At 47.5% G+C, this 14,721-nt stretch overlaps 2 protein-coding genes and 1 long non-coding RNA gene across 5 annotated transcripts in view; 2 read left to right on the top strand and 1 right to left on the bottom strand.

Annotated features, from left to right (window-relative positions):
- KDM2B (lysine demethylase 2B) overlaps positions 1-4,157 on the bottom strand; it is a 105,347-nt gene extending 101,190 nt beyond the window's left edge. For 2 of the 3 annotated variants that reach the window (XM_039724386.1, XM_039724387.1), the window contains exons 1-2: positions 3,998-4,157; positions 2,733-2,877 (exon numbers count right to left, since the gene is read on the bottom strand). In XM_039724386.1, coding sequence (XP_039580320.1) covers positions 2,733-2,877; positions 3,998-4,048 — 196 coding nt within the window. In that variant the 5' untranslated portion in view covers positions 4,049-4,157. Of the gene's footprint in view, positions 1-2,732; positions 2,878-3,055; positions 3,244-3,997 lie in introns of those variants that run through there. The other variant, XM_039724388.1, reaches the window with a different exon arrangement.
- Positions 3,416-9,728, top strand: LOC120509581. Its single transcript, XR_005629296.1, has 2 exons — positions 3,416-3,654; positions 8,043-9,728. It is a non-coding gene; the product is annotated as an uncharacterized LOC120509581 (long non-coding RNA).
- Positions 9,729-10,326: 598 nt separating this feature from the next.
- Positions 10,327-14,721, top strand: part of ORAI1 (ORAI calcium release-activated calcium modulator 1) — a 9,719-nt gene continuing 5,324 nt past the window's right edge. The window contains exon 1 of the mRNA XM_039724489.1: positions 10,327-10,560. Coding sequence (XP_039580423.1) covers positions 10,447-10,560 — 114 coding nt within the window. The 5' untranslated portion in view covers positions 10,327-10,446. The remainder of the gene's footprint in view (positions 10,561-14,721) is intronic.

Raw genomic sequence — 14,721 nt, 5'->3', positions numbered from 1 at the left:
ACTTAGATAAATACACGTTTTCTTGTGAGCATTATCTGATTCTAGCAGAGAGCTCTGATTCCATGAACACATAATTCTTTTTATGTGGGGGTTACTCTTGGTTTCAACAGAACAACTTTTCTTTTAATTAATCAGCAATGTAACTCCAGGAGCTGATAGTCAGATTTTATACAGCTCCTAGCACTTAGGAAGTCTATGAAAAATGAATTGTGGGGAGTCACAGCATAATACACAATCAAAGTGAAAATTAAACATAAATTTGTCATGTTAACACTGGCCAGAATTACCTTGTTGCTCCTCTCTGAGGATTACACAGGACTGGCCTTTCCTGGGGATTTCTCTATGCATGGTCTGACACAATAGCAGTGATTTGGGGATTAGAGAGGAAATTACAAGGCAGCGATTTGGGTGAGCCATGGCTACAAAACCCCACACTCAGTTTGGAGCCTTCTGCCACAGAGAGCAGAGGAATTCCTGCAGCAGTCATGGACTGATTCTATGGCTCTGCTATTTCACCATTTTACAGGAAAAAATGACTTTTAGAAAGGCTTTCCATACACTGCCTTGCAATGGAAAGCATGGCTGGACTGTCCAGCACTACAAAATGCCCTGCACTGCCAAACCCAGAGCCCACTCCCTGCAGTTTATTCAGGTACACATGAGCAGTTTAACTCCAAGGTTCTTCCAGCTGTCCAGGCTTCCTGGGCCAGCACAAGCACCTCAGCCTGAGCTCCTGTTCCTGGTGTTTCTCTGCTCTAAAACCCACACTGAAGGCAAGAGGGGAGCCAGAGGCCAAACTCCCATGCCTGCACATGTACTGCCCTCTATTTTTACTTTTTCTTTGCTGTATTCAGTTAGTAATTATGACAAGTAGGAACATTACATCCCTACTTAAGAGTTACCGAATCAGAGCACTGTAATTATCCATTTACAGAAACATTAAAACTACAGAAACTTTATTGCCACTAGTGTCAAAGTAAGTGTAATGAACACTCCATTTAACTAAGGTTACCAAGTAAATATTTCTGTGCTAAATAAGTCATCCTTCCCCATAGGCATCCCCATTAAAGCTATTGCCTTCTGGTAAGCAAATAAATAAACCACAGAGACTTTTTAGAGACACTGATCCAAGTCAGAAAATCAACAAACATCAGGAGTAATATTGGTGGAAGAAGCAGAGGCAGCTATGTAGCCTTGCAGACTAGAGAACAAGTAGCTATGACATTCAAACTGCATTCAAGCCAAAAATCACACCACTTCAAGATGAGTTATCATTAAAAATAAAAACAAGGACATGGGAAAGAAAAAAAAAATATTGCTCAACTAATTCCATGTGTTCATATAAATTGCTTTATTCTTCCTTACTACTGTCATTGTTTCAACCAGATTCAATTCAACTCTTAGGTTTATAAAGAAAAAAAGTAAACCAAGAGTAAAAATAAAACCAGAGCAAATAGCAAGGCAGATCCTTTCTTCCTAATGCCCCAACAAAGCATTTAAATCCCTTGTGGGGTTGAACAAAGCCGACACAGACCACAACAAAATAACAAAAGACACTCATTTATTTTCAAGTTCCCTAGAAAGGAGAGAGCTGCCCAGAGATTTTGGAGCTGCCAAGCCAGGGAAGATGTGGATTGTACTATCCTTAGCATGGAGCAGTGGCAACCATTGGAGTGTTTGGAAGCTGAGGGTAGAATGAAATCATTTTCTGGAAAATTAATTAACATTTTCCAGCTAAAAAATAGTTGCTTGTGTTTTGTTTGGAGGAAGAGAGGTCAGGGTTGAGCTTATCTCCTAAACAAATACCTTCCTAAGATAGGTATTCAATATCTCCACCGCATCAACTTTTCTAAAAGGAGCTTAAAAAGCTCATGCAAAACTAAGCCTAGGGGAGAAAAGGAAATTTTCTAAACTCGATTAGTGGCTCCACACAGCTAGAGCAATTACAGCCAAAACTTCTCTTTCCTGAGAAAGCCATCCTGAACAGGCTCCTCAGTCAGGCCGAGTTTTGGTGATAGCCATCTGGGATTAGGGATCCGTGTCAACAGCACAGCGGTAAATAAAGGTGACCTGCAACCCCCCCGGCCCGCTGGATTCCCGGGCAAACTCTCCCGTTTCCCTTCCTGCCAGGCAGCGTGCGGCAGAGCTGGGCTGTCTGGCTCTGCTTACCGCGCCGGAATTCACCTAAGCAGAGCGAGTAACTTTGGGGAGGGGAGCGCTGTAATTTAATATATGATAGACGCACAAAGAAGTTATTGACTTGAAAGTCTCCGAGCCTGGCGAACAGGCTCATCAATCGCACTCTTTCGCAAAAGGGGTCCTGGATTCAAGAGGGGGCGGAGGGGGAGCAGGAATCACCTCTGGCTAAGTGGGGGCTGGGGTTTCGGCCTCTCCCGTGCCAGGACCTGATTGCTGAGCAGCCCGGTGCTGCGCTGGGGTCACGGTGGCGGGGCACGGCAGGGGGAGCGCTGGGCGCTGCCATGCATCAGCGCGCTCATCCCAGCACCGCGCCGGGGCAAAGCCTCCCTCCGGCTGCGGGGGACGGGCCGGAGCAGCCCCCTGGGACGGGCCGGGCTGCAGGGCCCCACCAGCAGCGGCCCCCGGCTCCCCTCGGGCCGGCAGCGTCACCGGATCCCCGGGCAGGGCGCGGGCGCGAAATGCGAAGCCGGAGCGGAGCCGCACGTGGAGGCGGCGGCGAGCGCGGCCGGACGGCCCCGGCCCCGCAGTGTTACCTTTGCCGTCCATGGCATGCACGAAATCCCCGTGGTACATTTTACTCTTTAATTTCTCTTCCAAATTGAAACTCCTGATGCTGACAATTTCCTCCACGTCCGAGAGGTCCTCGTTCTCATCGTACCGCCTTCGGCCGATGCACCGCTAGAAAAGACACAAAAAACAAAATAAAACACATTGTCCGGAAAAGAAAAAATCGAGGAAAGCACATGGATCGTGCACAACGGTTTGATAAACACATCCTAGGGGAAATAATTAAGATGGCAAGGCACAAACTGAACAAAACCTGAACCCAAACAAGCTCCAACCCCGCTGCATGCACCTTTTCCATCCCGTGACACGGAACTCGGCAGGAATAACAGGTGCTTGGCTTCAGGAAAACTCAAACTTGGGCTGCTGAGCAGGGGCTGGCGCTGGAAGGCGAGCGGGGGACGCGTAACTCGCCGACAATTCACAAGCTACAGCACCGAAGCGTTTTGCGATCCCGTAAAAACCCTTGAACGGCGGTAAACGCTCGTTAACGACCGGATCATTATTTTAATTATTATTATTATTGTACGTGAACACGAGCTAATTCCCCGGTGAAGGGAAGGGGGGCGAATCTTCGCATCTGATGCCCAGCATCCAGGTTTCGGTATTTACATAATCCGAGTGTTTCCATAGTCACACCGGAAGCGGCGATTTAAAAACCAGATCGCTTTATGTAACGCCGCGATGGATGCGCAGCCCCCGCGCGCTCCCCCCGCCGCCCCGCACGCTCCACAACGCCGAAAGCGCGGGGCTCCGCGCCCGAGGGGCAGCAACGAGCTCAGTGCGGGGGGATGCAGGCTAGGCCCGGCGGAGGCCGGTGACGCTGCCCCGGGGAAGCTGCGGCGGGCGCGGAGACCGGGCTGGAGGCGGCGGGGACCGGCCGCGCACAAGGTAGGTCCCCGCAGGAGCGGGGCGAGCCCGGTGCACCGGTTGCCGCCGGCGGCTCTGCCCCTCCGCCGGCAGCTCTCGCCCTGCGAACCCGCCCCGCAGCCCCGCGGACACGCGCGGTGGATCAGCGCAAACCCGCACGCACCGGAAAAAATAATGATCCGTGATCGTCCCACCCTGCCCGTCCCTCGGCTCCATTCCGCCCCTTCCCCGCTGCCTCAGCCGCGCTCTTGCAAACTAAGTCGCTCCGCTGCCTACGTCCCACATGCATTTCTCCCTTTGCAAACAATTAAGCAAAATCAATTAAAAGGCACGAATAGGAAAGAGACCGAAGCCAGCTACACACCAATCTTCTTCCAGAGTCTTTCTTTGCCTCCATTTTTTTTGAGAGTTTCATCACTTATTTGTCAACAGTTCCTGTCCTGCATATTTGGCCCAAATGGGGAGGAGGCAAAACAAAAGCCATCCAGGGCTCGCTAAAGTTTTGCAATTTTGCACCAGGACTTTTTTTTTTTTTGGGGGGNTTGATGTCCGGGGGCACGGCACAGGAGCGGGGCTGGGCTGGCCAGGATGGGGAGAACGCCCGGGGTACCGAGGCGGTACCGGCGCTGGGCTGGCCGGGATGGGGGCTGGGTGGGATACCGGGGCGGTACCGGCGCTGTGCTGGTCGGGATGGGGGGCTCGCCGGGGTACCGGGGCAGCACCGGCGCTGGGCTGGCCGGGATGGGAGGCTGGGTGGGATACCGGAGCGGTACCGGCGCTCTGCTGGCCGGGGTACCGGGCGGTACCGGCGCTGTGCTGGCCGCCGGCCCCGCCGTGCGGTGCTCGGTCACGAGTGCGCGGCACGCAGGCGCTGAGCGGCAGCGGGGGGACGGGGACGGGGCCCCACAAAGGCGCGGACGGTCCCTGGGTTGGTACCGCAGCCCCCGGGATGCGCCCGAAGAGTTGAGCGGTTCTGCTTAAGTGGGGCTAATTTGAGCTCCGCGAGCGTGCCCGACCCCGGCGAAAAGCCGGGGTGAGGAGTGGCGAATTAATGTAGCAAACACTTGAAAATAATCTTATAATGCACGGACTTGGGGTTAATTGTGGCGGTGGCTTCGCTCCGTGCCTCTGCCACACGTGCGGTGCAGCTCGGCGCGGAACGCGCACCCCGGCTGTGCCGGCACCGCTCCCGGCACTGCACCCACGTGCAGAGAGAACCGGCCATAAAATCCAGAATGTATTGTAAATAGTGCTAAACAGGTGTTAAATAAACCACAATTGCTTTTGCAATATGCATGTACAACAGGTAGTTAGAAATCGCACAAAAAAAGAAGAAAAAAATGCTGTAAAGTAGCTGCTGATACAAAAAATCTGCAGGATGGAGATCCTGCAGTTCCTAAAACTATCGGCGGGTCTCATTTCTACAACACCCCCTAACATCTACTCTAAATTGATGCTGAGCAAGTATTGGGACCATCTGATTGCAATAGCAGGGTCAGAGTGCAGGTTTTGAACAGCCCCCAGGTTCCACAGCGTGGCTCCTCTCTGAAGTGACATCCTTTACTTCCCCTCCACATCCCCCAAGAAAGGGAACATCAAAGGATACCCAAACCAGGGTCGGGGTTGATGGCTTTGGCAGTGCTCCTCTGGTTTGCTTTTTGCAATCAGTTAAGCATCCTAGGTATTATATGAAATATATTAAGTGTTAATGCAAAATTTAAACCACATTAAAATTCAGCTTTGCAGGCCTTGCCGTTGATCTCTTTGGAACAATCCCTATTTTAATGATCCATGGATAAAGGCAGGAGAGGACGGAGTCCTAACAGGATTTAAGGCAGCGAGCTTCTCCTTCTGATTCTGCCAAGAACTGTTTGCAGAATCTTGAAAAATCATGTAATCTTTCTCTAACATCTCCCTGTTTGCAGATGATTGAACTTTATTATGGTATGGAAGTGTTTTATAGGCTATATATTGAAGTGTGGATTCCAGATGTCTGTTGGAGCAAGTGCATTATTAATCCATAATCCTGAGGAGATATATACATATCTCGACCTTTCAGCCAAGATTACTCAATCTTAAAATTAAATACATGTGTACATCTGTAGGATTGAGGTCAGAATACAAGATAAATGGATGTTACTAGAGAATCATCAGACAAAAAACACATCATCCATCCATGCTGCAAAAGTCTACCAAAAGAGACAGAACAGAGACATAAAAGAAAATCAACTCATTTTTCTAAATATTTTTTTTTGGACATGGACAATCTGAGACTCTTGGTGTATCAAGCAAACCCACCAAGACTGTATCCATCACATACACCTGGAAACATCAGAGCACATTATGGAAGTGTGGAAGTAAATGTTTCAGAAACAACACAGTTTCTATCTATAGATGTCCAAAAATAGAAGACACTTTTTAAAGCTTGTTTTAAGACAGAAATTATACCGATTCAACTATAGTTCATTATGCCATGGAAATAATCTGTGTGTCCATAACAAAAAACCTATCCCAAACTTAAAATAACGGGGAAAAATGGGGAGGGGGAATGCGTACGTGGTGGATTATGAGAATATCCATATCCACAGATGTCTTAGGATAAAAACATTTAGAAGCAAGATTAAATTCCTATACTTTGTGCTGGCTGATGAGGGTTGGGGCTGGTTTTCCCTCTGGGCAGATCATGGCACAGTTTTCCAACAGTGCCCAGAGCTGGGCCCCATCCAGCAGTGCTTGGATGGGACATCCCAGGACTGACACAAGGGGCCTTCACAGTCAAAAATATGGGAAAAACACATCAAAATGCTGTGCTTTTTTGGCACTGTGATACAGTGTCAAAACTACAGCATCTACTGTGGAAAGGGGGTGGTGGTTATTGGGAAAGTGGCTGGGCTGAACTCTGAAAAAAACACTAGAACTTTTTTTTGCTCGATGTTAATGTAGCTTAAATTATTTAAGATCTAATCATGCCAAGACACTGGATCCTGACCTCGTTAGCTTGGAACTGGGAGCTGTCATTTAATTAATGTTGTACTGCAGGGCTCATGCTGAAACCAGAGCTGAAGTTCTCTGCTGGGGAAGCCTCTATGAAGACATGGGATCATTTCACCCCACTGAGCTTTAAAACAGTTCCCATTGCACAGAATGGACTGGACTAACCTTAAAACATTTTTAAAATACTGTGTATCCTTTAAGATCTACCATTCTATACTTTCTTTACCTCGGGTTAGGATGGAAGATGAGATATTTAAGTATTTCTCTGTTTTATGAAGGAAACTGAAATACAATTTTTCTAGACATGGTAGATCAAAATCTTTCCCCTGCAGAAATTCCATTAACTAAAGGTTAAGCTCTACTCAGATGAGATTTGCAAAGATGTTTCCCTTAACCTCCCTGGGACTGCTGGCAAACCTGGATTTGCCTTTGCAAGTTCAAATGTGTTGTTTTTAATGCAGATCTACCATGACTTCCACTTTGTGCTGGCTTGATTCGGGTTGGGTGCAGCAACAGGAACAAATGGAAGTGCTGATTTGCATGTGAAGCTGGAGATCCGTTTTAGCAAAGCTGCCCTGCCAGGGCAGCACCTCGGTGTGCTCAGCACCGGATCACATTAATCACAGGGTACTCAGCGAACCTATTCAGCTTCCTACAGAACATACAGAAGTACATTTTTAGCAGAAAAAAAGAACTGTGAGTATCCTTGTGACAGTGTACAGATTTCTCAGGGCTTTCTGGAAAGAAACTTGGACTTCTGCCACCTGCTCCGATTGTGTTCATGCATAAATGATCCAGAGAACGGGTTGACATTACCTCTAATTAGGGGTAATAGCAGCCTGCTGCTGAAAGGGCCCGTTCCTTTTCTCTTGCATGTACATCCCTCACTTTTCCTGCATTAGGTCTGGTGGTGGTGCAGCCACGGGGACAGTCAGTTCAGTGACCCAATCCGGCAGAAAACTCAGCCATTAAGAAAAAAATAAATTATTTCATTAGGTCAATCCACGGAAGCTCTGCAGCCATTTGATCGGTGCGATCCACAGGCTGGAGAGGGCTGAGTGAAGGGAGAGGGAGGATACACCCTTTTGGTGGCCTTCCGCAATTGCACGGGACACAGGTGACAGCAAACCCCGGCCCTGAGCCCCGGCGTGACTTCAGAAGAACTCCCTGAAGCATTTCTAAGAGTTAATTAAGCATGGCTGACTCTTTTAGTTTCAGCTCACTCTAGAGTGGCAGTGTAGAGGTGTGTCATAATGAGTAATAGAGTTGGAAATAATTTATCCTCTTTAGTTTGTACCTCAGATGGAGCTGTAAAATGGACAGAAAGGGGAAAGGGTGCACTGCTGTGGTCATCATGTTGATCCTTACTGTATTTTTTCTGTTTAACAAACTGATTTTTCTTTTCTTTCTTACAGGAAAGGAATGTTTCTTTCAAAGCTACAACTCTGAGGCTTGGAATCTCAAAATGACACATGGGTCTGATTTGGAAAAGGGCATGAGATGAAATGCCTTTGCTGATTCTCCAGGTCCTTTTTCTGTTTCTCTGAATGAAATACAAACTCAGCAGAACCTCAGTGTTTAACGTTGTATCTCTCAAAGCCCTTTCCAATAAACAGAAATAAGAGTGATAGACAGGAAAATAGAAGAACAGTGAGTTGAAAGAGTCTATTTTAATACAATTATTTTGAAAAACTCTTTAAGTCCTTGTCAGATGTATGTCTCTTGCAGGTGGTTCTTTTATTTAGAGAAATCTGATTTTAAAGGAACAGGTCAAGACCTAGTGCAGTAGTACTCCCTCATGATGTTACAGTGCAACCATAATTTTGCTCAGAAACAAGAAGAAATAGTGAACAATCCACGTTGGTTATGTATGTGTATATAAACATTTGTCATAGCTTATGAGCAGCAATGCAAAATATTTTTAAATATATAATTCCACAGGACAGAGACTTAAATGTTTTTCTGAGATGTGGAGGAAGTTCTAGTTACTGGTTTTGATGGTTATCAAATCTCCCAAGAAAAAAGTGATAAATCACAATTGGTTTGCTCTTAGCCTCAGGCAGTGGGAGACAAAGAGACCTTCTGTTCTGGGGTTTTTTTGAAAGAAAGAGTAGTGTTTTATAATCACAGATTCATTTAAGTTGGGAAAAACCTTTAGGATGATCAAGTCTAACCACAAACCTAACACTGCCAAATCCACCTCTAAATTTTAACTTATGCTGGACTTCAACTCAAATGGATGCTACACAGCAGTACTGTCACCCAAAAAAGAGAAAGATTGTGGCCAAAATTCCGTGGAGTAGGTGATAGAAGAGCAGAGGCTTTTATGGAAAGACAAAGTCAAACTCATTCTTCTGCCGAGGTGTTTTAATGCCCTTGTAGATAAAAATCTCACCCGAAGTTGTTTATAACAAGAGGGCTGTGTTTATTTCCTGAGAAGGGAATGAGATCAAATCTACATGGTACAGGGAACACCTCTGAAGACTTCAAATCCTTAAGATTATTTTTCTTGGATGTTTTCACTACATCTTTTTAAAAAGAATGCCTTGTACATGAAAAGCATCAAGTGACCTTGTTGGTGTCGATTGTCGTTCTCTTTGTTGTGCTTAAGGAAGTGAAGAATCTTGCAAATCAGAAAGGTGTGAAGAACAAAGCAAAAATGTTAAAAGACAATCTGCCGTGTTTTTCCTACTTGTAAATAAGGTGGGAAATGTCAAAACAATATAAACTAACGATGCTTTTGATTACTAATGGAACTAGCATGGATTCATCTCCGAGGTGACCATTCATATGCCTGTTAATAGTAAAAGTATCCTTGATGAGTATTATTTGTATTGTTGAAATCCTGTTTTTCTTAACTACAAATTGACAGCAACAGGTTTGCTTCTTACACATCCCTTAAGTCTCCTGATGCACAAATTTGATGTGGCACAAGCAGTGTATTACCTCACCTTTTCAGAAATCACCTTCAGAACTCTGCCAAGTATTCACTAGGGAGTTCTGCTCTACACCTCACTTTTCCCTCTGTAAAACACAGAAAAAAATGAGTTACACTTTAAAGGGTGTATATGAACCTGGTAATAAAAAATCTTTCAACGCTGGCATGTGTAGATGTTGAAATGTTCTGCTTAATCAACCTTATCAAGTACTTGCTGATAAAGGAGGGTTTATCAAGAGCTCTGGGCCTACGAAATGTTGTGAAAAACCTGAACTACGTGACAAAGGGTTACCTCGGTCAGTTGTAATTAGAAGAGAGGCTGGATGTTCTCACCGGTCTGGATCCAGTCTGGACAGGTGTAGGTTAGATGTTTACGCATTTTAGGACGGAGGACTACAGAAGGAAGAGGCTGAGGCACAGCTTTGTGTTTTGTTCTGAGGGACGTGTTAGGGGGACACCCCATCCTGTGGGCGCTGGGGAGCGCAGAGGCTCCAGTACGGGGCTGAGGGGCACAAACCCACCGGAAACTACGGATTCCCGTCAGCTGCCCTCGGGCTGAGCTGCTCACCCGGGGGCTCGGGCCGGGGTCTCTGCCGGGGTCTGTGCCGGGGGCTCAGCTCGGGCTCAGCTCGGCTCGGGCTCGGCTCGGGCTCAGCGCCCTCAGGGACCGCGGCCCTCCCCGCGTGGCGCCCCCTGGCGGCGGGCGGCGCACCGGGGCACAGCGCCCGCCCGGGCTGAGCCTCGAGGCTTGACGCCGCTGCCGCCATGGGGTGTTAGCGCGGCCGGGCCCGCTCCGCCGGAAAGAGCCGCCAGCGCCCGCCGGCCCCGCTCCGCCTCGCCTCGCCTCGCCTCGCTCTGCTCCGCGCCCCGGCCCCGAGCCCATGAGCCTGAACGAGCACTCGATGCAGGCGCTGTCCTGGCGGAAGCTCTACCTGAGCCGAGCCAAGCTGAAAGCCTCCAGCCGCACCTCCGCGCTGCTCTCCGGCTTCGCCATGGTGAGCGCCCGGCCCGGCCCGGCGGGCGGGGGGTGGCTCGGGGCCGGGAGCGCTTCTGCTTCTCCCTCCGGAGCCTGCTGCGGTGAGGCCGGGGGGCCGGGCCCAGGCGGCGTGCGGCACCCGGGGCGGCGGGGAGCGGGGCGAGCGCTGCTGCTGCCGCCGCCCCGGAGCGCCCGGCCCGGCCCGGGCAGCGCTCTCGGCAGCACGCTTCGGTAGCTCGTTTGTCTTGGAGCGCTTCGTGGCGCGAGTTCAGAGCTGCCTCTCGGCTTTTCTCTCCGGCAGATAGTGCAGGATTCGTTGGATTGTTCGGTGTTTTCCCCGTGGAGGATGCTCGGGCGGGAGCCGCGGTGCCGTGGGCAGCTCCGCTGGGTGCGGGTGCCGCGCACGGAGCTCCGCAGCGCTGCCCGGCTCGCTGGGTTTCCATCCCGCTCCTCCCAGACCGCTCGCCGGGAGCAGCGAGGGCGAGGGCAGCTGTTGCGCTGCAGCTGCTTTTAAATAAACCAAGAAATGCAGCCGATTAAAGTTTGTGGTGCCGCTCAAGCTCATCCATCATCAGTCCTTTGCAGTTGCGAGGTTTCTAGTTTTTATTTAAAGAAAACTTGAACGTTACTTGGTTTGGAGTTTTGTGCGTGGTTTAGAAACGTTTTTTGATTCGTGTGTGTTTTCTTTCGAGTTTGATATGAAGCGCAGTCTAGTTACCCGAATTATGTCGTATATGGAAGTGCCATATAATTTGAAACACAGTAACTCACAGACTTCCTCATCTGCCCAGACATCTGACAGGCAAAGCTGCAAACTCTGCCCTCAGCCCCTTTATGCAGCTGTTAAAAATGCTTCACGGTTTATAATTTCGCAATTTCACTCCTCTGACTCGTTTTATTTTGATTTTTTTTTTTTGCCCCGCTTTTAACAAACTGAGTATTTTCAGCCGTTGAACCTGCTCCTTTCCAGAGCCATTGTTCCAATGATGCTGTTGGAAAACACAGCAGCCTCCTGACGGTCAAATAAATGTCAGTGTCCTCCTTGAGTGGCTAAAAACAGAGCGCGGCTCTCGGGAGGCGGCGGAGCGCTGCCCGGTGACTGACAGGCGGCTCTGTTCTGTTCGTGCGCTCCGCTCGCTGCTCCTGGGCTATCGCATCCGGCTCAGCTCACACGCCGCTTCTCAGCGTGAGTGTTCCTTGCTGAGCACCCGTTCTGCCTCTCGGAGCAGTTTGTGGCTGCTTGAGTCAGCCCTTTACATTGAGAGAGAGCCTAGGAAAAAATGTCGTTTCTTGGGGTTTATAAATTTTCTAAGGGAGGTTGCATCTCAGTGTAAATGCTGTTGTTTTAAGGTTGTACTTAACGTCATAAATTCCTTGGTTCTTCTCTGAATATATGGTACGTGGACTCAAAATCCGAGGCTTCTATTTGTTTCTTCATTCTCTAGAATACTAGGGGTTCAGTCTCCTGCTGTTGAAAACTGCTGCTTTTGAATTTGTTGCTAGGTTATTTCAGGAAAAAGCCACTTAGTTCCAATTGAGAAAAATCTCTAATTGCCATGAATGTTGCATATGAACGTTCATATTTAAGTTTTCCCAAAGAAAAAAATCCACTTTTTTTTTCTTCCTTTAACAAGTTCAGCATGGAAATCCACCCGTATTCTCTTTGCTTTTGCAGTGACAGACCTAGTCCTAGTCCTCTAGCTGAGACTTCCTAATCTTGGTTCAGAAGAGCTGAGTTAACTTTCGAGTATTTTTAGATGTCTCTTAAAAACTTTGCTGATCTTTCAGAGTTGTTCCTCTCCTTGAAAAGCCGGGCTGTTCTGTCACGCCTGTGCATTGTTTACTGGCTGCAGTTCTTTGGCACCTGATACTCGAACCAAACGCTGCTGAAGTACATTCTAGTCTTGGATCAGAGCTGGCAACAGCGATGAAGGGTCATTGTTCCTCTCTTTTCCTTATCAGGCAAGGAAGAAAGAGCTGAAGTGACAGATCCAGGACCACCCAGTGAATTGATGGGAATTGTCAGGAGTGGAACGTGCTGGTTTCCGTGCCAGCCCCAGTGATCCTTGCTCTTTGATTAAAGAGTGGTTGCATCCTCTAGTAGAAGCTAAGTTTGTCCCCATTGGACTGCTCCCTTTTCATGGAATATTTTTATGTCTAGCTGCAGCCATTTTGCAGAGTTGATTCCCTCAGGATTGATGTTCCCTGGTGGAATGAGGCATGCCAAAGGCAAGGCATTGCTTGGGTCAGTGAGGTGGAGTATGAAACACTCAGCCGGGTTTCAAACCCTGAAGTGTTATGTTTCCTCAGAGAAGATTAAAAACCGGTTTTACAGTTAGTTTTGTTTCAGAGCTCCACATCGGGATTTGCTGTTGTGTGTGAGCTTCAGAAACAGTTGCAGGACTGTTGATGGCAACTGATGTGAGAGCCGAGCTTGCCCCAGTAAACCTGAGCATTTCCTTCACTCAGGTTTCCATGGATGCTATCACCAGTGCCATATGTCTGAAGGAAAATCTGTGAAGTTTATAACCTCATTTAGTACACTTTTCCAATTTATGGAGCCAGCTAGTAGTATCAATCCCCCAAATTGTTAGAGAAAGAAATTGTAGATTGTAGGGGATGTGTAGTGCATTAAAGAATGGAGGATTCATTCCGTACTCTGGTGGGGGCATCAGATATTTCTCACTTCTGTATTTTAGCCCAGATATGTTGCATGATCTTCCCTCTCATGATTGGCTTTATCTGTTTTTATTTTTTTCAGTGAATAGACTGTCAGGTTATTTTTGTCTGAACAATTATTCTCACTCGTTGGCATCATTTTGTCACCAGGGATGCATAACACAGTAGCATGACAATTTTACAATATGGGAGTCAGAAACCATAGGAAAGTTGTTAAATGCCACCAGAAGACTCAACGTATCCTGCCACCAATTAACAGCTTTGTGGAAAGAACTGAGTCAGAACTGTGGGTCTGAATTGTACACTGTGGTTGGCTTCCTTACATGTAGGATTCAGAAGTTGATATTTACCAGCCAGCTGTTTTCTTTTAAATACCTCTAGTGGTCCAAGCTGGCTGGGCTTTGTCTAGATGGGATATGTATGCTTCAAATATTGAATATCATCAAAGAACTGTCAACTCTTGCCTTTGAAATATGGCCAGTGTGGTCTCCTGAAGACAGCTTCACTTATGTTCTGCAGAAGATTGACTGCAGAGATAAATATTTATGAAATTGATTTCCATACTAACTGTTGGTGCTGAGATAAGGTTAGGTGGGACCTGTCTGGGGCCACTGGTGTCAGCTGTACAGGTGTCTGTCTAGTAAAGATCACTTGGCTGTTCTAAATACTAAAACAATCTCTGTAGAAGTTTTTAAGTGATATTTAGCTGGGTTGCTGGTGGAATAGCATTAGACAGTGGCATTTTGTAACCTGCAGGAGAGAGTTACAGGCCCAGTTTTGTGGCTTCTGCTTCCACTTAGCCTCCTGTAATGCTGCTGCACTTAGAGGTTACAGCTGTGCTGGAGAATCTTCCCCCATGCAAAAAGTTTTTTCTATTTCAGTCACAAAAGGAAAGTTTTGTGCCTCCTTTAGCATCCCTGTCTCGGTTATTGAGAGCAAGGCAGGCAGTGTGGGGTGTTTGGGGCTCCTGCTGTTCTGTCTTGGAGCAGCTGTGGGTGGCTGCTGTAGTTTGGAGGATGTAAAGAGGATATTGAGCCTCTGGATAATCTGAACTTGTACTTACTGAATGGATTTGTTGTAAGTTACACTGTGTAGAAGGGTATTACCTCCTCAAGATGCATTTGCTCCAGTCACATGGGTATTGCCTTTTCATGTTTCCTGGCAAAATAAAATGAGATCCTGTATTTGTATTCCAGTGTCAGCATCAGCAAATATTAATGTGTTTTGCCATTCTGCAGCAAACAATAATCTGCAGAGTGAAAATCCTGGACTAATGGATGAATGATGCTTAGTTTCCCTTCTGTATGAAACCAGTAAATAAGATCATTATTTTGACTTATCTGTTTTTAATTTCCGGTGAGTTATTCTGGCTCATACAGAGCCTCTGTATGAGTTGTTTATAACTCTTTATGAATGGTGCAGACAGTCTGTGAGAGCCTGGCTCTGTGCCTCTGTCTCTGGAGTGAATTGTACTGTCAGGAAAACAGGGAGCCAGCCAGAG

This window comes from Passer montanus, unplaced genomic scaffold (genome assembly GCF_014805655.1).
Source record: "Passer montanus isolate IOZ18808 unplaced genomic scaffold, ASM1480565v1 scaffold53, whole genome shotgun sequence".
Classification (NCBI taxonomy): Eukaryota; Metazoa; Chordata; class Aves; order Passeriformes; family Passeridae; genus Passer; species Passer montanus.
Note: the sequence above shows the minus strand (reverse complement) of the source record. Positions and strands in the feature narration are given on the sequence as shown.